General features: G+C 39.2%; 1 protein-coding gene across 1 annotated transcript; it reads left to right on the top strand.

Moving 5' to 3' along the window:
* Positions 1-2386: 2386 nt before the first annotated feature.
* Positions 2387-21066, top strand: PWP1 (PWP1 homolog, endonuclein). The gene is made up of 15 exons (XM_036891391.2): positions 2387-2577; positions 4696-4754; positions 4871-5055; positions 5627-5712; positions 5813-5909; positions 8338-8448; positions 9267-9397; positions 10002-10063; positions 15390-15486; positions 16140-16201; positions 17339-17450; positions 19012-19102; positions 19192-19313; positions 19971-20076; positions 20736-21066. Exons 1-15 carry the CDS (start codon positions 2506-2508, stop codon positions 20843-20845), a joined length of 1503 nt encoding a protein of 500 aa, XP_036747286.1. The 5' UTR covers positions 2387-2505; the 3' UTR covers positions 20846-21066.
* Positions 21067-21286: the final 220 nt, after the last annotated feature.

The raw sequence follows: 21286 nt of genomic DNA, 5'->3' as shown, positions 1-21286 counted from the left end.
CAAAGTGGTAATTTTATGATATGTATACTTTACCATAATAAAAAAAGTTATGGAAGGATTTTTAAAAACTGTTTTGAAACAGCCATTGAACTAAGCTCACAGAGTCTGGGGGTCAGAACCGTGGCCAGGGCACAGGGGAGATGGTTTGTTTCTGCTTCATGGTGTCTGAGCCTTGGCTAGGAGAAAGGCTGGGGGTGAATCAATGTCTGGGTGCTGGAATTATCTGATGTTTCTTTCATTTAAGTGTCAGAGGTGACTCAAAAATCAGGCCTGTCTACTGGAGCCCCCGTGTGACTTCTCCACGTGGTTTAGCTTTCTCATGGCCTCAGAGTAGTCAAACGTTTTATAGGGGAGCTCAGAGCTCCAAACGTCTGTTGCAGGAAAGAATGGAGGAGAGAGGTAAAACCTGTATCTCATTCATGGCCTAACCTTGTGCCACTTCTGTCATTCTCTGTTAGTCAAAGCAGCTGTATACCTCCCCAGATTCAGAGTTGGAGGTGGGTAGAATAAGACTCCACGTTTTGACTGGGGAGTGTAAAGATCACATTGTAGAAAAACATGAAGGGAGATATTGTTGCAGCCATTTCTGGAAAAATACAATCTGCCATACCACCTTTTTAAATGTACAAAAAGCAAAGAAACCTGTTGCGTGCTGCTCATTTCAATGTTTTCTCAGGTGAAATGGGAGAGAACAAAAAACACAGACAACACAGACAAATAGACAATGGCTGCAGCCCCGATGTGGCACAGCGCCTTTATTTTCATACTGCCTTTCTCGGACCTCAGCCAAGCTATACTCATCTTTCTCTTCTTAGGGGGGACAGGACAGGACATCTTGTTGATTTTCTTAGAATCTGCCTACTAAGCAGGGGCAGTGTTTCCACACGTCCTCAAGGTCTCCCTATTTTCAGCGTCTTCGAGGACAAGATATGCTTTTGTGGGCAGATAACTTCCAAGGATGGCACCAGTTGTTCCCAAACTGGTGCTTCCCCATTCTGCCTTCAGACATGGGGGAAGACAAAGACCGTCCCCTACAGAAACCACAGAAGAATCAGTTTAGAGAAACAGCGCTGGAGGAGGCCTTCAGCGACCACATAATCCACCTTCTCAAAGAATGAGAACTTCCCGCCAGAGAGGGTCCCTCCTCAGGCTGGTGGAGTGCCAGGGCATTAGGCTGGGAGTAGAGAGTTGGTGGTGTCTACATGCAGTTCTTCCGTTCCTAACTGTGTATCACCTCAGGGTGGTAAGTCTTCTCACCGGTGGTAAGTCTTCTCACCACTGGGACCTCTAAATCTTTTCTCGTCTTTAAAGTGGAGGTAATTCTTGATCATGTTTTATCAGAGTTTTGTGAGAACCAAATAAAATATTGTATGTGAAGACAAAGTTGTTGCCAAAATGCCCACAAACTGACTCCACAGGTAGACAGCCCACTTTGACGATGCCACTGGGAAGCCGGTGTACTGCCCATTCATCTTTGTCACCCGTCTTCCCCCATCACAGCCACTCTGCTGTTTTTGCTCACCTGTCTCAAAGGTGGAAGAACCAGATGGAAGCACAGAGGGCAAATGACTTGGATGGGGTCACACAGCCAAGAAAGAAGTCAAAACCCAGATCTTTCTGGGGTGCCAGCACTTTCCACCCTGAAGTCCTGCAGCTGCTGATATTTTCTAATAGGTGGCTCTGACCTTAGCTGAGAAGCTTAACACAGATTAGAGCCAGCATCTGAAGTTACACTGCCTGGGCTCATATCCTAGCTGCACTGCAGACTAGTGACCTTGGGAAAGACACTTCCCTATGGGCAAAATGGGAGTAAGACCTCCCACACAGCGTTAGGAAATAACCAAGTTAACAGAGGGCACATAGAAGGGCGCCTCGCACATAATCAACATCTTGTTTGCTCTTGCCGCCAAAACCACAACTGTGGGCTTAGTTATCATAGATGCTAAATGTTTTAAGGTGACCCCTGAATTTTCTTGTTTGGATCAGTAACAATACTTGGATTAGTAACATCCAAGAATGTAATGAAATGTAACGGCAGAAGTGTCTTCTTGAAATGCCAAGTTCATTTTGGAGACAGCTTTAAAAAAACAAAAACCCATGAACCTCTAACATTTGCCAGCTTTAAATCTATGGAACTGCAAGCAAACTAATGTTTGGTTAAAATCTGCCTCTGACTCCCTCCCCAGTTGCAACTTTATTGCCTACAAGAAGCTCACAGACACCGCCGCAGGCGGTACAGGTCAGAAGAGATCACTCGCATCACCCTAGTAACACAACCCTCCCCACATGGTTTCCTTGCCCCGCTACTTCCGCTTCCAGTCCTCCGACCTTTCCCATTGGAAGCCTTGCAATGACGTCAGACGCAGGCGCCACGCCGCTAGAATTAGGCCCCGCGCCTGCGCTCTGCCTAGGCAGCCGCCTTGTGCTCGTCCCGGGGCGTGAGGCTCGGAGGCTTGCCGGTGTCCGGTTCCACTGGGGCTGCGAGGCGTCCTTGAGCTGAGTACCATGAACCGCAGCCGCCAGGTGACGTGCGTGGCCTGGATCCGCTGCGGCGTGGCCAAAGAGACGCCAGACAAGGTGAGACCTGGTCACTCGGAGGTAGGGGAGCGGCCTCTGCAGCATCCTCGGTGAGCCCCGCCGGGGAACCTGGACCGCGAAGACGCGGCCCTGGCCGGGCTGGTATGACTGGCGGCTGGTGTGGGGCCGGCTTTGGCCCGATTGTCGTGACTGGAGCTGCGGCTCCGAGGGCCTGGGAGTCAGGGGCCGCGCCTTCTCACGGACCTTCCCCCAAGCCGAGCCCACCCCGCAGTTGGCGCACACATGGACCTCACTGGCAGGAAAGGGGCCGGGTGCTGTTCGGAGTGGGAGATTTCCCCAAAGCCTTCTGGACAACACGACTGCTTTGTCCACACCCCAGTGCGTTTTCAAGCATAACGGGAGAGGGAAGCACCCATGTGAAACTCCACTTCCCACTCCTGTGCTCGGTGTTCGGAAGAGCAAACAGGTGAAAGCCATAGTGTAGAAGAACTGTTGTCGAGACTACGATGTCGTGAGGCTGGGATGAATTAGAAATTTCTTGCCGTAGTCCAAGTTAGATGTTGATGTGGCAGTGGGGATGGGAGGTAAACTTGAGGCATTACGAGGGGAAAGCCTACAGGAATTAGAGAGTGACGCTATGGCAGAGGTAAAGATAAGTTATTCAACAGATACTAAGTGCTTTCTGCGTGCCTGGCATTTAAACAAAACAGAAAAAGCCCTCGCCTCTTTGGGGTTGACATGTGCATTTATAATATGTCAGAATAAATACTGTGAAAGAAGTGAAGGGGGCGCCGTGTTGGTTTGAATGTAATTGATCCAATGAGGACAGAGATAGAAAGGTGGGAGTGGAAGTGGCTGGGATACGGAAGTTCACAGGAATGAGGGGTTGAAATAGCCCCAGTAGATGTAAATTCCGCCAGAGCACAGATTGTACTTTATTCACTAGTTGCCCCATGTTTGGCTCACCGTAGATGCTCAATGCTTATACATACAGACTTGGGACAGGATATTACCTGCAATTTAAAACTATTGAAAGAGGCACAGTTATTTAAAAAGGACATACAGCCTTTCAGATACTTGAAGATAGTGATTTCCAAACATGTCTGCAGATTGGAGCCACTTAGGGAACTTCAAAAAATACGACTATTACTGCTCCCAAGTACTGTGATTTAACTGGTCTGGAGCATAGCCTGAAATTATTAAAAGATCTCCCATGTGACTCTGATGTGCAGACAAGTTTGGGAACCACTGCTTAAAGAGTTTATAGGAAGAAGAGATTAAATTTATAAAATCCCAGAAAGAAAAACTCAGACCAATAAGAGAAATTAGAAGAACAAGTTTATTTTAATAAAATTTAAGAACCTTCGTTTCCACAACGGTCCAACTAGGGCATATGACTCCTCAGGGTTTCCATTACTAGAGGTATTTTAGTACAAACTGGGTGATTGATTCATTATCCCTCATGAAGCATCCCTACCATGAGCTGAGTACTGAACTGTGTGCTTAAGCTCAAAATGACAAGTGGGTTTTGCCTTCAGGAGCTTACAGTTCAACAGCGATAGAAGTGTTTTAAAGGGTACTGAAGCAGTGATTAAGTGAAGTTATGCCAGTTTTGAAGCAAGGAAATGACTTCAATTTTGAACAGAATGTCCAAGTGGAGAGTCTTCAGAGCAATTGGAAAAATGGACCTGGAGGGCTAGAGAAGGGAGAGTTCAGAGGAATCAGTGCAGAGGTGGTCATTTCAGTCTTGAGGCTAAGTGAACTTTGCAAGGAAGTAACAGAATGATGCATGAATACCTGACAGTGATAACAAGGAAGAGAGCAGAGGACCAGGGCGGTTTGTTTAGGATTACCCACAGAGAAAATGGGGAGCAGTGAAGGAGTCAGAGTAATTGGAAGAAAATGCAATGGGCTACCATAGAGGCCAGTTGGTACAAGTCTTTTGAAAAGACTGGAGGGAGAGATACTTTAACGGTTTCAGGTGGGAAGGGGTCTTAATTGTAAGGACCTGTGAAAACTCCATTTAGGTTAAATTTAGAGAGCCTTGGTTTGATTATTGATGTCTTGAAGTTATTCTTTACATTAGTTTGCAAATTTCTTTTTAATTCAGAGACATTTCCTTAACTATCTTGTAATGAAATATTTGCTGTCTTACAGGTAGAGCTTAGTAAAGAAGAAGTGAGACGTCTCATTGCTGAAGCAAAAGAGAAATTACAGTAAGTTTAGGAATGTTGATGTCTGTAGTAAAGTCCAGATGGGATGTAAATCTTAGATAATGATGACAAGGTGGTCTTGTTTTTGAATGGCAGCATTTGGGTGGTTTTTTTCTTAGAGATGAAGGAGGTAGTGATGAAGAGGAAGCAGGAGACCCTTCAGAAGAGGGCATGCAGAGTGCACGTACCCAGGCACGACCAAGGGAGCCCCTAGAGGATGGCGATCCGGAGGACGATAGGACACTGGACGATGATGAGCTGGCGGAGTACAACTTAGATAAATATGATGAGGACGGCGACGCAGGTTTGAGTTCACTTACCTCTACTGGTTTTTAAGCACAAACTCAATGCATTAGATCATGCTTCTAGTGATCCAAAGTGTTACTCTCAGATTTTGTTGTCCTTTATGTCAGTCAAGTAATCTGGTTTAGGGTGTGGGCAGATGCAGTAAAGTCAAACTTTATTGGACCAGGAAACCCTTATTTAGTCTGTGTTGATTCCAGTGTTTTAGGATAATTTATTTCCAGGTCCTGAGGGCCACCTCTCTCTACCCCTTCTGAATGATGATTACAAGGTGCAAGCTAGAAACTGAATAGAGTTGTAATATTTTCTAAAAGGGAGTTTGACAGTTTGATTTAATTCTTTTATTGGAAGATTGTGAATTCCAAGACTATCAGATATGCATTCCAAGTCAAATATAAATAGCTTTTAAATCCCTGTTTACTATTGCCCACTGTTTTCTTTCCCAACTTGGATAATTCAGAATTGATTATGAAATAGACAATTGGATCTAAGTCTAAACATGGGATTCTTTAGGAAAAAATGCTTTTGTCAAAATGACTGCTTTACTCATTTAAGTTTATGAATTCTTATAGATACGGAAACTCTTGGTGAATCTCTCTTGGGTCTTACAGTTTATGGGAGTAATGATCAAGATCCTTATGTTACTCTGAAAGATACGGTAAACATTTACATGGCTTTTCTAATTGTGCTCCCTAAGTGTTGGAAAAAATCTTACCAAATATTTGCTTCTAGTCCATTACTTTTTTCTCTTCACCTAGGAGCAATATGAACGTGACGATTTCTTAATTAAGCCCAATGACAATCTCATAGTCTGTGGCAGAGCTGAACAGGACCAGTGCAATTTAGAGGTATATGGTAGGTGAACTGTATCCCTTACTGAAAGATACTCTATTTAAGTGATATTAAATAATAATAATATCCTCTCCACACATGAGAGTTACTATTACGACTTTTTAGGCGCCAGATCCTGCTGTAGCCCATTGAAGTTGGTTGCGTGGCTAAATTCTACACAATCTACATGTAGATTTCTGGTTATTGTGCCTGAGCACATTTAGTCTGATAGGTCACTTTAGTGTCTGACTTTATGGAAGTAGGTAACCTGGAAAGTTCTAGTGGGGAGATTTAATCTTTTATTTAAACATTTTGTCAGTTGGTCACTTTTTCCCCATATAAAAAGGCAAAAAAAAAAAAAAATGTAATCCCTTTACCCTGAGGTAACTTGTTACCCTGGATTTTTACTCCAGTCCCTCTCCTGGCTGCTTTTTCTTTATATAGGGAAGATTATACACAATAGGCAGGTTTTTATCCTGCTTTTTCACAGAATCATTTCAGGTAATTTTCCCTTTTGCATAACATTTTAGTTTCTTTGTAAAAATTCAGTGCAGAGGCAGGCCTGCCTTTCTGTTTAGGAACCCAAACACCTTGGTCACCTTTCCCAGTTTGGGAGATGTCTGCCCCAGCCAGAGGGGAGTGCTTGGTTCTGAAGTAGGCACTGTTTGAATTCTTCTTTTTTTTTCTTAATTTTTAAATCAGGTATATTTTACTGTTAATATTAATTGAACAAACATTAAGTGAGTTTTCTTTAAAATAGACCTTCAAGATGTCTGGAATATGTGCCTCTAGATTTTCCCTTTTATTTGTCTTGCCCTTTCCTCTCTCCACACATCCTCAGACAAGTCCATCCTTGCCCATATACTCTCCTTCCCCAACAATCTTCATCTGTCCTAAAATTTTGAAGCTTTAGAGATTGTTACTAGGCTAAGGCATTTTTTTTTTATGTTTAGTAGGTATTTACTGAGTGAATTAATTAAAGTAGGTTGTATATCTTAAGTCACCTAAGGTTCTAATTTTTTCTGCTTAGCTGAGACTTTTTGTAGGCTAAGGCCTTTTATTATAGGAAACACAGTTGCAGTTTGAAAGTTAAAACCTCTGGGTGTAATGTTGATTGGCTTCTCCTAGTTTGCTTTGTCACTTACTCCATTTATTAGCTTGGATTTCTATAACTTTTCACAGCCTGCAGGAAGCCTATAGGTTAAGCCATTTTTATCCCACAGCCTACTGGGCTTTATAAAATCAAAAAGGCTTTAAATAACAGATGCCTTAATGTGAAGTTATTCTCCTAATTATCTTTTTTTTTTACATACTTCAAATGAAAACCATGTTGGTGACATTTTTAAAAGACCATTGCTAATTTCAAAAAACTGCAACAATTATTGATTTTTATACATTCTCATGTCGAAAGTTACTATAATCCTTCTTCTGAGTTTGGGAGTATCAGAGGAGTTGAGAAATTAAAGCAGTTATATTCTTACCTCCAAGTTAGGTCATGAAAGATGTATTTTATTTGGCTTTGGTGTGAATCTCCAAATTATGAATAATATCCAAATTATGAAATATCTCTATTCAAAAATAATTTCAAAATCTCATTGTAAAGCTGGTCTAAATATTGATCTGATAATAGTTAAGATTGTTTTAAAGCATCATCATTTTTATTTAAAATGTAAGCAGTTCATTGACTATTGAGATTCTTTAGGAACACAGACTAATCATTTTAAGCATGGATTCTCATTGTAAAATGATGTGATAGAACATTACATGGAATCTACTGATCCCAGGAGCTATCCTAGATGCAGAGGTCTGAGGAATTAAAAAAAAAAAGTCCTTTTCCTATCTTAACATTGCTTCTTTCTAATAAAAAAGCATACTTTTTTATGAGGAGAAATTTCTGATTATTTGCACTCTGTTCTATCATTGTTTCACTTTTATTTTTGCTCCTTAACATTATAACTGTGATGATAAAAAGCTGATTCTTTAGTTGCCATATTCCAAAAAGAATGTTCTCAAGAGTTTTCTTTACATAAACTTTGGTCTTCATAAATTTTTTATTAATATTAAAGAAGTATTTGACAAGCATTTGATATCCAAATATAAGTTATTTCTTTCCAATGCTGTTGTTTTTGTTCTTGACTTAAAACCAGAATAGACCTTTAAAAGATAAAATAATAATGAAGTACTCCTTATGAATATTTGTTTTCTGTAACTGATTTACAGGAAGATAGGCACATTTTAGCCACTGAGGGTACAGATGGAGTATTCGGGCAGATGTCAGTTCTCAGTGTGCGTGTTCCCCTTTGGGGCATAATACCAGGTGATAGGAATATATTAGACCTGCAGAATTCTTGCCTAGCAGTAACAGTTTTGGAATCTCATTATCATCAAATACGTGTCTTTAAGCATGCAACTCCTATAGGTTTAATAAAGTCTCTTTTCCCAATCTTTTCAGTTTATAATCAAGAAGAAGATTCTTTTTATGTACACCATGATATACTGTTGTCTGCATACCCTCTGACTGTGGAATGGCTAAATTTTGATCCCAGCCCAGATGATTCTACTGGTAAATAGAAAAACTTAAGATTGCTTAGTAGTTTCCAGTTCTGCATGTTTTTTTCCTAGCTACGTAAGTTACATATTCTGTATGAATGTTCTCAGAATTGTTGATGTTTTAAGTTATAATGGTATTTTATGAAATTAGTTATACAGTTCTTAAAACACAATCACTTAAATTTTTGGAGTCTGTATGTCTCCAGGCTTCAGGTAGGCAGAAGGACAAGGCCTGAAAGCATTTCAGGCTGCAGAACTGTGAAGGTGTCATCAAAATCCAGTGTGAGGATAGCATGATGTGGCTGATGTTATCAGCCAGAGGTCAGTGGTATGACGCTTTTCAGAAAGCATCAAGTAAAACCAAAATGAAGAGAGAATTAGGTTCTTACGTTAGTCTTTTTAGCCACAGCTGCACACTATTGGTTGCCCCATCCTGCTTCTTAAGGGTAAAATCTGGTAACTCTGCATTTCATTTGCAAAGCTTGTTCACACTCATGATCTGATCATACCCTTGTCCTCACAATAGCCACTGAAGACAGAAGGGGATTTTTGTTCTCATTACCTGAGTGAGAACTGTGGGACCAAAGCCCGTGTTGCTCATACTGTCCCAGGACTGGCAGCAGAGCATTGGCACCACCTGGGAGCTGGTTAGACATGCAGACTTGGGGCCCCACCCAAGACCTCCTGAAACAGATCTGCATTTAACAGTGTTCAGTTATGCACATGCATGTGAGTTTGAGGGAAACTGCTCTAAGCCACTATCTAGTCGACAGTGTAATGTATTTCATGTTAAGTTTTTTAAAATCATAAACACATCATTTCCTCCTGTAGGAAATTATATTGCCATAGGAAATATGACTCCTGTTATTGAAGTGTGGGACCTTGATATAGTTGACTCCTTAGAGCCAGTCTTCACACTTGGAAGTAAGCTGTCAAAAAAGAAGAAAAAGAAAGGAAAGAAGGTAAACAAGTTAATAGATGCTTAAACTCATAATAAACAGAGATAAGTTTACATTGGGAGGAAGATATACTTTTTCAGTTAGATACTTTTGATAGAATAGAACAAGTAAGTATGAGTTACTATAGTTTTTGGTTTCAAGAAGTTCAAGGAAAATTTGATCTCTGCATCACACCTGTGTTGACACTTTACACATAACAGTTTACTCTTAGGTCATGATCCTCCTTTATAGTAACTATTCACACTAATTAGGCTAGTTTTGAACTTATTAAAAAGAATTTCTATTTAGCCTTTAGTGTGTTGAAGTCTAAATATCCATGCCTTAATTCCTGTAGCTTTTAAGTTTTGGGGTGTGGGGAGCATTCATATTTGTAGAATTATTGCACCTAGATTAAGAACTACTATAGTTGCTTCTCTGTAGAGAGCATTTATCACAGATCCCTAAAGTAACAGCGAGACAAGGTATTTCTTTCTGTAGGTCTTCAGTAAGTTTGCATAAGCTCAAAATAATAATCTTAAGAGTTAAAGAATCTTTCAAATTAATATAAATTTTATTTGTGGTGGGAGACTTTAATACAAAAAATAATTAAATTAAACAATTATTACAGAACCCCTCAGCAGAAGGGCATACGGATGCTGTCCTGGACCTTTCTTGGAATAAGCTAATCAGGTATAAAGAACATTAACAGTAACATTTGAAGGATTGTTAAAGACTAACCACTGTGATCTTACCTCATGCCTACACCTGTCTTTGTTCATTGTGTGTCGTGGGTCTTTGTGTCCATGGCTGATTTTCCTTTCCTGCATAATATGTGTTGCTTGCAGGCAGTAGCTCTGCTGTCTGTCCTTGCATTCCCCATTGCAGGCCAGCTCTTCACTTAGTAGGTGCTTGTTACTCATTTGATGACCAAACGCCCTCCTGTCCGCTACTGCTGGGAAAACGCGGGTACTCCAGTGCCAGTGGTGCCAGATTGCTTCCTCACAGAACATATTTTTCTCACTTCATTTTGTTTTCACAAAATCTTATCCTCATTTTTTTTTTTTTACTTAATAATGTGGTAAAATATACATAATATAAATTTTTACCATTTTAAACATCTTCAAGTGTACAGTTCAGTGGACATTGTTGTGCAGCCATCACCACCATCCAGTTCCAGAATTTTTTATTTTCCAAAACTGGAACTCTACACATTAAACAACAACTCCCCACACCCCCTTCTCCCCAGACCCTAGTAACCACCGTTCTACTTTCTGTCTCTGAATTGACTCCTCCAGTTGTCTCAGCTCCTCCAGTTGAATCACATGTTCATCCATGTTGTAGCATGTGGCAGGATTTCCTTTTTAAGCCTGAATGATACTCCATTATATGTATAAATAGTATTCTTTTATCCGTCAGTGGACACCTAGGTTGCTGCCACCTCTTGGCTGTTGCAAATAACGCTGCTATTATTCACATAGCTGTGAAGAACGTAAGTGTACAACTGTTTCTGGTCCCTGCACTGAATTCTTTTGAGTATATAGCTGGAAGTGGAATTGCTAGATCATATGGTCATTCTATTTCTACCTTTTTGAGGATCCACCATAGTGTTTTCTGAAGCATTTGCACTGTTTTGCAGTGCTGAAGGGTTCCAACTTCTGCACATCTGTGGCAACACTTGTTACTATTTTGGTTTTTTTATAATAGCCATCACAAATGGGTGTGAAGTGGTGTCTCACTGTAGTTTTGATTTGCATTTCCCTAATCATTAGTGATGTGAGCATCTTTTCATGTGGTTATTAGCCATTTGTTTATCTTTAGAGAAATGTCTATTCAAGTCCTTTGCTCAATTTTGAATTGGGTTGTTTTTTTTGTTGCTGAATTGTAGGAGTTCTTTATATATTCTGAATATTAAGCCCTTATCAGATTTATGATTTGCAAATATTTTCCCCCATTCAATGGGTTGCCTTTAAGCCTGTTAAAAACTATTAATAGTCCTTTGTGTCCTTTGCACAAGTTTTTAATTTTGATGCCCAGTTTTTTATTTTTTGTGCCTGTGCATTTAGTTTTATATCCAAGAATTCATTGTCAAATCCATTATCATGAAGCTTTTCCTCTAAGACTTTTATAGCTCTAGCTGTTACATTTAGATCTTTGATCCATTTTGAGTTAATTTTTGTATGTGGTATGAGATTAGGGTTCAGCTTCATTCTTTTGCATGTGTCATCCACAGATTCTTTATAGTTACTCTTAAATGACAATTACCCTCAAAAGTCCATTTTCCTGATAGCATAGTTGCTTTGTAAGGTAAGGAAGGTTAGGCATTAGGTTGAATATGTCTTATTTGGCAGGTAAGAACAAACTGATTATGCAAGGCACGTTTGCTCAGTGTTTCTATGATAGTGGGTACTTAGTGAGCATTAAGGAAGCATCCCTGAGGACTAGCCACCAAAGGGTATCCTGTCTTCTTGTGTTCAGACCTCTGCAGAGCTACAACCCTTTGGGGAAATGGACCTTGGAAAGTTATTTAGGTTAGTAATTCTCAAACTTACTGAAAATCAGAATTTCCTGGGTAACCCTTTAAAATCCAAGTTCCTGTGCTCTAATCGCCCCCCAAGACTGAGTCAGTAGGTCTGGAGTAGGGACCCAAGAACCTGTTGGGTTTTTTGTTTCGGTTTTTAGGCTTCTCCAGTTGAATCTGATGCTGCCAGGCTATATCAGTTGTTTGTATTTTGTGTGTATTGGGCGTAGTCCTAACGGGCAGATGAATAAGAGATCTAATAATGAGTATACCATGCTTCAGGGAACCTGCTCTTATTTAGGAATCTGAATTGTCACAATAATTACCTATACTAAATTACCATATAATAACTGTTAATTTTAAGTAACCAAAAGTTACTTCTAACAGAATAACCCCTCAGCAGTACACCAGCAGACTGATCAGTTCCCTTCCCCAGCCTCCAGCCCTAGATCCAGGTAGACACTTAACCAGCACCTGCACTCCTGTCCTGCCGCATCTGCATTCATGCCTGTCAACCATTCATTTCTTTGTTCCTAAACTCTTATTTCTCCCCATGTTGCTTTAAACCTTGGTTCTCCTTTCCCTTTTGTTATTGAAAAGGTACAGAGTGCTCTAAAACATTTCCCACATTCTGGTGTGTAGAGCGTGGGATTGTGGTAAGGAATAACATGTTGACGTTGTTAGTAGTGGGAACCTTGGTTTCTAGTAAAATGCTCCCAGTAACAAAGCGCATGTTCTTTGCTAATTCAGGCTTGTGTTGGAGTATTCTTGAAGGTGTAGTGTTCAGAAGTTTTTTTTATTTTTAAGCTTCATACATTAAGAGGTTTAATGTGGGGGAATCTCGGATGTTTTGGTAACAACAAATGTACAGTGGATGAAAATGTACTGTGAAATTTTAACTCTTTACTGTTGGCAGACAATGTATGTAAATCACTTTTGGGAATTTAACACTTAAATCAATGAAATGCAAAAGAAGGACTTAACACATTACAACCTGTTTGTGGAAGTTAGTGGTAGAAGCTTTGAAATTCATTGAGAAAAAAGCTAGCATGATATGAATATACATGATCCTAAGAGATGTCACATGTATTACTGAAATGTGAGTTATAAAACTGAGAGTAGTTTGAATAATGGGAGTAACTTCTTGAGTAAATAATATCCAAAAATGAACTCATCAGCATTTTGACAGTATATTCGTTTTCTGAACCTCCCCCCCCCAAATTACTATACTAATGACTTGATTCTGGATCAAGCCATTTTAAAGCTAGATGTTGAATGAGTTTTCAATTTCAGGAGCATATTTTTACAAGGAGAAAAGGCAGGCAGCTAATATTTATCAGGATCCTATTACATTCTGGTCACTCAGCTAGGTAGGTACTTGCCTAGCAACCTTTTGAGGTTGGTTTTATTCTCATTGGTGGGCAAGAGATTTATTACTTTTAAATCTTATAACATAAGTAGCAGCACCAATAAACCATTTCAGGGTTTCTGGGCTCTAAAGCCTGTGTTCTGTTGCAGTACATTATTGGCGCTTGATCCCTAAGAGGTATGCATATGGTTTTTTCCTGTCAATAGTATTTAATCCTTTTTTTTAAACAGTTGAGATATAAATTCACATCATCATAAAGTTCACTCTTTAAAAATGGACAATTCGGTGGTTTTTAGTGTATTCATGTAGTTGTGCAACTTTTACCACTATTCCATAATATTTTCATCAGTCCAAAAAGCAGTCCATGCCCATTAGCAGTCACTCCTCATTCTCCTATCCTTCCAGCCCTTGGCAACCACAAATCTACACTGTTTGTATGAATTTGCCTATTCTGGACATTTCCTAGAAAGGGAATCATACAATTTGTGGCCTTCTGTGTCTGAGTTCTGTTGTTCAACTTAATGTTTTTAAGGTCCATCCATGCTGTAGCATGTATCAATCAGTACATCATTCCTTTTCACTGCTGAATAATACTCTCTTGTATAGACATACCACATTGTGTGTATCCATTCACCAGTTAATGTACACTTGGTTCACTTTTGCCTGTTATGAATAATGCTGGTATAAACATTTGTGAACAAGTTTTTTAATGGACATATGTTTTCATTTTTGGGTATATAACAAAGAGTATAATTGCTAGGTCATACTCTAATGCCTATACCATTTACATTCCCACCAGGAGTGTAGAAGGGTTTCAGTTTCTCTACATCTTCCTAATACTTGTAACTGTTTTTTTCATTATTATGATACTATGCATATGAAGTGGTACTTTTCATTTCTTAATGACTAATGGTGTTGAATATCTTCTCATATGCTCATTAGCCATTTGTATATCTTCTTTAGAGAATGTCTATTCAGAACCTTTGCACATGTTCTAGTTGGGTTATTTGCCTTTTTATTTCAGTTGAGAGTTCTTTATATATTCTAGATACAAGTCCTGTATCAGACATATGTTTATAAATATATTCTCCCATTCTGTGGGTTTTTTAGCTTCTTGATGGTATGACTTAGAACACAAGAGTTTTTTCATGATGATGTCCATTTATCTATTTTGTTTATGTTCTTGGTGTCATATTTAAGAAACAGTTGCCTAACCCAAGGTCATGAAGATTTATACTTGTTTTCTTCTGAGAGTTTTATAGTTTTAGTTCCTACATTTACTAAGTCTGTGATCTATTTTGAATTACTTTTTGTGTATAGTTTGAGGTAGAGGCCTAACTTCATTCTTTTGCATGAGGCTATCCAGTTGTCCCTGAACAGTTTGTTGAAAATACTGTTAGTTTTCCCATTGAACAATGAAAAATCTTGGCCCAGGGGTTAAAAACCAGTGACCAAACTTTGAGAGTTTATTGCTGGACTCTTCACTCTACTCTGTAATCTCTGTGTCTTGTCTGCCCTTTTGCCAGTACCACATTGTTACAATTACTGTAGCTTTTAAGTTAGCTTTGAAATCAGGAACTATGAGCTTTCCAACTTGGTCTTTTATTTTATATTTTCAAGATTACTTTGGCTGTTCTGGGTCCCTTGCATTTCCATATGAATTTTTAAAAACTTGCTGGTTTTCTGCAAAAAAGTCAGCTGGAATTTTCAAGGGGATTGTTTGAATCTGCAGATCAGTCTGTAAATGGCAATACAGTTGACCCTTGAACAACACAGATTTGAACTGAGTGGGTCCTCTTATAGGTGGGCTTTTTGCAATAAATGTATTGGAAAATTTTTTGGAGATTTGTGATATTTTGAAAAAACATTTTCTCAGGTTTAGGAATGTAGTACATAATACATACAACATATAGTATGTGTTAACTGTTCATTTTATCAGTAAGGCTTTTCTGTTAATTTACTCTTTCTTTCAACAGTCTTTTATAGTTTTCAATATATATATGCATTAAATTTGTTATACTTATTCCTGAGTACTTTATTCTTTTTGATGTCATTGTGAATGGAATTCTTACATTTAATGCTCTTGATTTATATTTTAAATAACCTGAGTTGTTTCCTCCCTTTCTTAGAAACGTGCTGGCAAGTGCATCAGCTGACAACACCGTGATTCTGTGGGATATGTCCTTGGGGAAGCCAGCAGCCAGCCTTGCCGTGCACACAGACAAGGTATGGTGATTCAGGGGGAAAAAGGGTGCTAAAAAATCAGGGACAAATACTGGCTACAAATATTCCCAAACATCTACATATGGATATGGCTTTTTGTGAACAGCAAAGGGCTTGCCATGCTATTTCACTGGATCTTCACAGAGCCCTGTGTGATAGTTAAAATTACCAATCTTATAGATGCAGAAATGGTTGCAGAAAGGTGAAGTGACTAGGAACATTAGTGCTTTGTAACATGTTTACAGAGGTTCCTGAAAAGGAACGAGGGGATATCAGTCACCAAATGGGGTTAAAGAATTTAACAGATCTTTTACTGCAGAACGCAGAGTTAATGTGCTCTGTACATTGTGGGACTTCAGAGCATGTACAGTCCCACAGAGCAGGTAAGTTAGACCACTCCCTTGTTTTCTTCTGAATATATTTTAACATTTGGGAAATACATGTATTCTGCTAAACACAATAAGGAGAATGTTATATTGTCTTTTAAGTGTGAATATTTATTTTTAAATGTTTATTTTTTTATGTTTCTTTAAACTGTGCTAAATTTCAGAGAGAAAAAATTCACAGAAACGCTGCCAAATTGATTCTCACCAAGTATTAGACAGTTTTACCAAAACCAGAAAATGGATCTGTTCATTTATGTTTCCTCCTTTTAGGTCCAGACTCTTCAGTTTCATCCATTTGAACCACAAACTCTGATTTCTGGATCATATGATAAGTAAGAAAACATTTCAGGAATTACTGTTCCTGTTTTTATCCTCTTGAACTAATTAAGAAACTATCACTTGATGCTCAGACAGAATATTACTGAGGCAATACATGTGTTTAAATTTTTACGTATTTGTCCTTTTCAACTCTGGTTGTTGCAGTATGTAAGGGAATGTGGTTCTGTTATAATAATGTAGCTCCTAGGTAGCAACTACTTTGATTTTTAGAGGGTGTATGAGTTAGCCATTATTGTGAAACAAGCCATCCCCAAATTTAATGATTTAAAACAATAAACATTTATGCCTGCTCAGGACTGAGCCAGTCTAGGCTGGATTCAACTGGTAGTTCTGATTATCTTGTCTTGTTAGGAGCCAGGTGGGTGGTAGCCCACACATGTTCTCATCGGCAAGGTAATAAGCTTAAGCAGAGGTATCAAGGCCTTTTTTTAACCTAGGCTCAGAACTAGTACACTTTTATCTTACTTTCTTGGCCAAATCAGTTCACATTGAGTGGGAAATGAACTCTGCGTTTATGGGAAGAATTCCCACATCCACTGATAAAGGGCATGGACATAGGAAGAAGTGAAGAATTAGGCCACCACAGGGGGTGTCCAGTCATATGTTGCTCCTTTTGGGTCTGAAGGTAAGAGAGTTGGCTAGTAGAAACAGAAACCAGCATGTAGTCTTTGATTCCTTACCCTTTGGAAGAAGTGTGTTTATACATTTTAGTTGCGATTTATACAAAAGAACAATTCATACAAAAGTATTCCCCCAACACATAACCCACTTGTACTTGTAGAAGTTAAGTATGGCTGAGACATGGGCTATCTGGCTCTGAGCACTACTGGGGAAAGGGAAATTAGAAATTGTCCTCATCTTTTAGAAAGCAGTCATCTTGTAAGTGGAAGATTACACCTGGAGAAGAAGGTCAAGGCCACTGACATCCAGACATCCAGAGCCACCAGTGCCGTCAAGTGACCGGACCAATGTCCACCAATTAGTGAAAATGCAACTCATCTTTTCTACATTTAGAACATTAAAACAGGCTTTGAATAATTGGATCTTGACATCATAGTGTTGTTTACCATTTCATTACTGTATAGGAGAATTGAACTCTTAAAACCCTAACTTTGTCTGAATGTGTCCAGGTCAGTGGCTTTGTATGACTGCCGAAGTCCAGATGACAGCCATCGAATGTGGCGGTTCAGTGGGCAGATTGAGAGAGTGACTTGGAATCACTTTTCACCTTGTCATTTTCTGGTAAGACTGCATATTACTGTTTTGCTTCTCCAGGCTACTAATGACTTATTTTCCTTAATTCTATGATGGAAGGAATATCTGAAAAGCTCTTCTGTATTAACAGTATGAATATTTGGATTTTAGGGTTAAAAAAGGTATTTTTAAAAGAGAATAAAGGATCAGCCACAAAAACTAGTAAACATGCAAATAATTTTGCTAATTCCCAGCCAATCCAAAGTGTGCTTCATTTTATTTTCTTTACGGATTTTGATCATTTTGTTAGTGTTTTTTTGAAATATTAAGGTTAATATTTTTTGGCTTTTCAATGGTTAATCAGTCTAAAAAGATATTCTTACTTAAACCCTAATTCTTAAATGGAGTTCCAGTGATAAGAATGCTTATTAATATTAACATAGCAATGTCTCCCAGATAGGAAATATAAGATCTTTCTGTAAATACGCTAATGTCTGTAGGATGACACTTTTCCATGTAGTGCCCAAAGATTCCACTGACATTTCAGCCCATGGAGAAATAAAATCCCAGCTTTCACTAGAAGGGACGATTCAAGTAAATATGTAGTGCTTTGTAAATGATGGATTGAGTTCTTTAAAAACAGCTTTCTTAAAATAAGTGGACAGTTTTAATAAGGTTCCTGAAATAGTGATTCTAGGAACACTTAATCTCAGCTCTGTGCGCAGGGGCGCGTGCAGGCCCCAGCTGAGCCGCCTCGTGCCAGGTCCCATTTTACAATTACCGGGAGAAACGCATCAGCTGTATTTGAATGTGGTGCTGTACTGCGGCTCCCAGCAGTCAAGCACACATATTTCCTGAGGTTATTTGCTAATAAGTATCAGTACTAAAATCACAGATAGGTATGGAAATGAGAAGCGATCATCATAAAATGGTTTACCTCCTTCCCTCCCGTCAGAGGATGTGCTCTTCCTCCCCTTCTGCTTTGTCCCGCCCGGGGCCCAGCCTTCCAGACTCCATCGGCTTTCCCTGTTTTGTTCTCCCTTTCTCCTGTCCTGTTTTCCCCCAGTCTTGACGAGTTCTCTTTTTCCATCTCCTTTCCCTTATAGTGGGCTGCTGCACTTTCAAGGATCTGCCTGTCAGTCCTTATTTAATTAAATCTCTGCCAAAATACTGACAGCGTTCTTCACTCCCTTCCTCAGAAGCCGTTTCCTTGGCTTCCCTGACATTGTCATTGCTCCCTCCTCCCTCCGAGTCTTACCTCCATGAGCTCTTCTCGACAGCACCTTATGTGGCCTTGCTCTCCGCGCCTCTGTCCTCAGCACACTGGTGTTTTAATTCCACACTCCAGGGTGTATCCTAGAGTGGAAGGACCACCTCGGTGCTTTCACATCTGACCCCAGTCCTTACAGTACCACAGCTCTCATCCAGTCCATGTGAGAGCTAACTTGGCTTATCCACAAGTAAAGTCTTTATGGCCGTGTTAATTTTTAATAAGCTCCTCAGGTAAGTCAGGGATGTAGCTCATTTTTCACTATGAATTATACTGTTTACCCATTGCTAAATTTTATTGTCATGTAGCATTACCTTGCTCACCTTTTACTCTTTCCAGGCCAGTACTGATGACGGCTTTGTATATAATTTGGATGCACGTTCAGATAAGCCAATTTTTACACTTAATGCACACAATGATGAAATCTCTGGTGAGCAAGAATAGTGTTTCTTTTATTTCTATTAACTTATGAAATAAATCTGTATTTCAAAGTGAGAGTCTCTGAACTAATCTTTTTAGGTCTTGATCTAAGCAGTCAAATCAAAGGCTGTCTTGTGACTGCGTCAGCAGACAAGTATGTGAAGATCTGGGATGTATTAGGAGATAGACCAAGTCTAGTTCACTCTAGGGACATGAAAATGGTAAGAATCTCCCTGAACATATTTGTTTTGTTTTTTGTTCTTCTGTTTTTGACTTGTTTCTTTCTCTAGGAATCACTGCATTAAAGACTGGGTTTCTTGGGGAAGTTAATTTTGAGCTTAGTCAGTTTTAGTCATTGATTTTTCCCTCCAGCAGTCCTAACAGTTGCTTGGAAAGAAAAATAAGGGTGGGAAGAGACTTTTCTAGGACACAGTTGGTCACATTTTTCTACCCTAAAATCTGGACCATCCCAGGGAATCTTGAACCTTTAGGGTACCATAACTGTTAGGATCAGTTTATCACCACCTCTTTGTGTAACTGCTTCTGACTACACTGAAATTACTATATAGTAGCCCAAAGTGATTTAATAGTGTCTGGAAATACTGAGGTTAGACTTATTAGGAAGACTTCTTAGACCTAATAGGATATTAATGAAAATAAGAAACCTGAGTGGCCAGAGCATGTACACATTTCCTCTGAGAATGTTCACTGTGCGAACTTAATCCAACCTGACACTAAACTACCTTTTTGCAGGAGGCTTGAAAGCGCTATTGGTGAGTTATTTTGAGTAACATTTAAATCTTAGGTTCTTGTAGACAGGAGTAGGGATCTAGGAATTGCTGGAAAAATTGAAATCACTGACTTCCTATTCTCCCTAGGGAGTGCTCTTCTGTTCTTCCTGTTGCCCTGATTTGCCATTTATTTACGCCTTTGGAGGTCAGAAAGAGGGGCTTCGGGTATGGGATATAAGCACAGTCTCTTCAGGTAAGACTCTTAATTTCTTTCCTTTTCTGAATGAGTTCCGTAAAGGCTATCATACAGTGTGTGGCTTGAATAAGTAGATCCAGTGTTCGTTCATCTGTTATGTGCTAGACAAGATCAAGTATAATTTGGAGAAGTACACAGATAAGTTTGTCTTCATACTTTAAACGTAGATGATTTTAAAAGTTGAAAGATCTTATGGGGAAGCTGGAAGAAAATGTAACATGGTCTCAAAAAGCAGCACTCCCCCACTGTGAATAACTCTGCCTTTTTTCAACTGCCTTCTACAAAATCCAGCTTTCCCAAAGGGGCCACAGGAGATCCTGGCTGCTTATTTATTACTTTGGGGTAGTGTGGTTTACCATATAAACACGGAGGCTATAGCCCCACTATCCGATTCCTAACTTGTTCCTCCTTCCATGTAGAAAAAGGGTCCTAAATCCAAAGAAGTTCTATGCTGGTCAGGATACAAAGTATAAAATGGATCAATTTGTAACATGATTAACCTTATTCAGAACATTAACTTGGATCTGAGTTGGTTACTTCCTTCCCATTTATAAATATATTTTCATAAGCAAAATTTCCACCCCAGAGTAGAAAACCTTATTGCTACACTTTAGTCTATTTTCTGTTCAGTAGTTAACTATTTATTTGTGTTTTAGTAAATGAAGCATTTGGAAGACGGGAGAGGCTTGTTCTCAGCAATACAAGAAACTCCTCTATTAGTGGTCCTTTTGGGAATAGGAGCTCAGACACACCAATGGAGTCTTAATGAAGATCGTAAAACTTTTATTTACCGGAAGCTGGCCTAAACAGTTTTCCATATATAGCTACAGCCATGCACTGACTGAAACAAAATTCCTGACATTCCCCTCTACAGCTCTGGTGGCTGTACAAATACGCCAGCCTTTGTGTTTACCTGTTGAGCATGTGGTATGTAGGCTACGTCTTGGATTTCTGGAAAAGGAATAAAGGTTTTTAAAATAGGTAAAATTCTATACTCTTAGTAGAGATTTGGTAACTAAAAGTACATGCCTTTTTTTCCCTAGCATGATATTCAGTGTTAAGGGGTCATTCCAACAAGGAGATATAATATTCATAAATACTCATATATATACAAATCATAATTTGCTTTATATATTTAAATGTTAATAGACCTAAAGGGATGAATAGTAATATAATAATGGTAGGGGACTTTAATGTCCACCTTCAC

Source organism: Manis pentadactyla, chromosome 10 (genome assembly GCF_030020395.1).
Source record: "Manis pentadactyla isolate mManPen7 chromosome 10, mManPen7.hap1, whole genome shotgun sequence".
Lineage (NCBI taxonomy): Eukaryota > Metazoa > Chordata > Mammalia > Pholidota > Manidae > Manis > Manis pentadactyla.
This window is presented reverse-complemented; position numbering and strand designations above follow the sequence as displayed.